Source organism: Teleopsis dalmanni, chromosome 2 (assembly GCF_002237135.1).
Source record: "Teleopsis dalmanni isolate 2A chromosome 2, ASM223713v2, whole genome shotgun sequence".
Classification (NCBI taxonomy): domain Eukaryota; kingdom Metazoa; phylum Arthropoda; class Insecta; order Diptera; family Diopsidae; genus Teleopsis; species Teleopsis dalmanni.
Window position 1 is genome coordinate 82,951,717 of NC_051847.1, and position 1,713 is coordinate 82,953,429.

Here is a 1,713-nt window from a genome sequence, read left to right on the forward strand (position 1 = left end):
ATTAAAATCAGTTTTATTGCATTTTTTTGCTACTGCAGAATAACGACAATAAAATTATTAATTAATTTTTAAATTAACTAAGTTAAAGAAAAATAATTAATTTGAATTAATTATTTTAAATAAAAATAAAAAAATTATTAATTATTTCAAATGTAAAATCGGTTTTAAGTACAATTAAATTAAAATCTTTTTTAATTGAATTCAAATTTAAAAAAAAAATTGATTTCTTTTAAATAAATATATTAAATAAGACGTTAAAAGTAACATCGTTTTAAGTAAAATTATATTAAAATCTATTATTTTTATATATTCTTCTTTAACAAAAAATAAAAAATTATATATTAAAATAAAAAAAATTGTTTTAAAATTCTCCTAAATAGGTTATATCTTTATGACACAAGCCATCCGCTTCATAATGGTGATGTTTCTTTCTGCAAGCACATATATTTGGTAGATGACAATACCCAGTAGGTCCACAGTCTCTGGAAGGAAAATAGACTATTTTCAAAAAAAATTATTTAAGTTTTATATTTTACTAACTTACTGAGCACAAACAGGTACACATAATTGACCAAAAATTGTAGGACGATATGCGAAACCTTGAGCGCATATGCACTCTCCACTGGAACTACATTTACCATAAAGGCAGCGTCTAAAATTTATATATAATTACTTACTAGTAAATAATAAATAAATAAACTTAATTTAAACATAACTCAAATAAATACTTAATAGTTAATAAAAAGTATTTATTTTAACAATAAATAAACTTACCCAAAACAGCGATCCTTTATAATCCTTCGCCAACATCGTCTAGCGACTTCATTGAAATAAAATCCCTTCCGACACAAACACAAATTGGGTGCGGCACAATACCCGCCTGCATTTGTACAGCCCGGCAAACATTCTGCAGCGCAAATTAGACCCTTTTCAAAGGAAGTGAAATAGAAACCATCACACGCACACACATTGTCCTCATAGCAAATTCTTCTAATGCCATCCCTACAACGTATTGGACACCGAGCGACGCAGTGCTTTGTATTAACAATACGCATTTCATAGTCCGAGCACGGTGGGTGTGGAGGTTCTTGGTGAAACCCTCTAGTGCATACGATAAAACTAGGCCACACTACACTTCTGAGTAGAAGTGCATATAACATTGATTGAATAGGTGTACTTTTTATATCAAATTTACTGACTGACATATTTGTCACTTAATATTCTTAGCACTTCTCTAACAAAACCTATTTATCCGAAGACCTACAAATATGAACTAAAATTGTAGAAAAATTATTTAATATTTTAACTTGATTAAGATTTACTACGTGAGAGCAAATACTAAAGTATCGAGAGTGAAAGTGATTTACTTAAGTAATTTGCATCCACTGAATGAAGTTCACTTCGGAATTAAAAATATGAAGAAATGTTACAATTATTCATTATCATTTACCTATTTATGCTCTTAAATAATTATATATACTCTTGAAAAAAATGTATATAGAGTAAGGGGTTTTAAATTGGGAGAATGACTTTGAATATTTTTTAAAAATTTTTCTTTTACAATTAAAATGATATCTTAGAATTTTAGAATAAACCTCTATAGTTGTGAAGACCCCTCTAAAGAACAATCCATGTTATTGATAAAAACTAGCAGAAATGACCTGTTTTGTGCAGAACTTGTCAAGCAAGTAAAAGAACTTTCAAAACACCAAA

General features: G+C 27.8%; 1 protein-coding gene across 1 annotated transcript; it reads right to left on the reverse strand.

Annotated features, from left to right (window-relative positions):
• Window positions 1-361: 361 nt before the first annotated feature.
• LOC119674938 (wnt inhibitory factor 1-like) lies at window positions 362-1,205 on the reverse strand. The gene is made up of 3 exons (XM_038086096.1): window positions 775-1,205; window positions 545-652; window positions 362-482 (listed from the first exon to the last, which is right to left on the reverse strand). Exons 1-3 carry the CDS (start codon window positions 1,203-1,205, stop codon window positions 362-364), a joined length of 660 nt encoding a protein of 219 aa, XP_037942024.1.
• Between the last annotated feature and the right edge of the window lie 508 nt (window positions 1,206-1,713).

What these genes read in the sequence shown, in the direction of transcription:
- LOC119674938 (XM_038086096.1), bottom strand. Translation starts at nt 1,205, where the DNA reads ATGTCAGTCAGTAAATTTGATATAAAAAGTACACCTATTCAATCAATG. An exon ending in ATAAAGGATCGCTGTTTTGG is followed by an intron (nt 653 to 774) that starts GTAAGTTTATTT and finishes TATAAATTTTAG; the next exon opens with ACGCTGCCTTTATGGTAAAT. An exon ending in TGTGTACCTGTTTGTGCTCA is followed by an intron (nt 483 to 544) that starts GTAAGTTAGTAA and finishes TTTTCCTTCCAG; the next exon opens with AGACTGTGGACCTACTGGGT.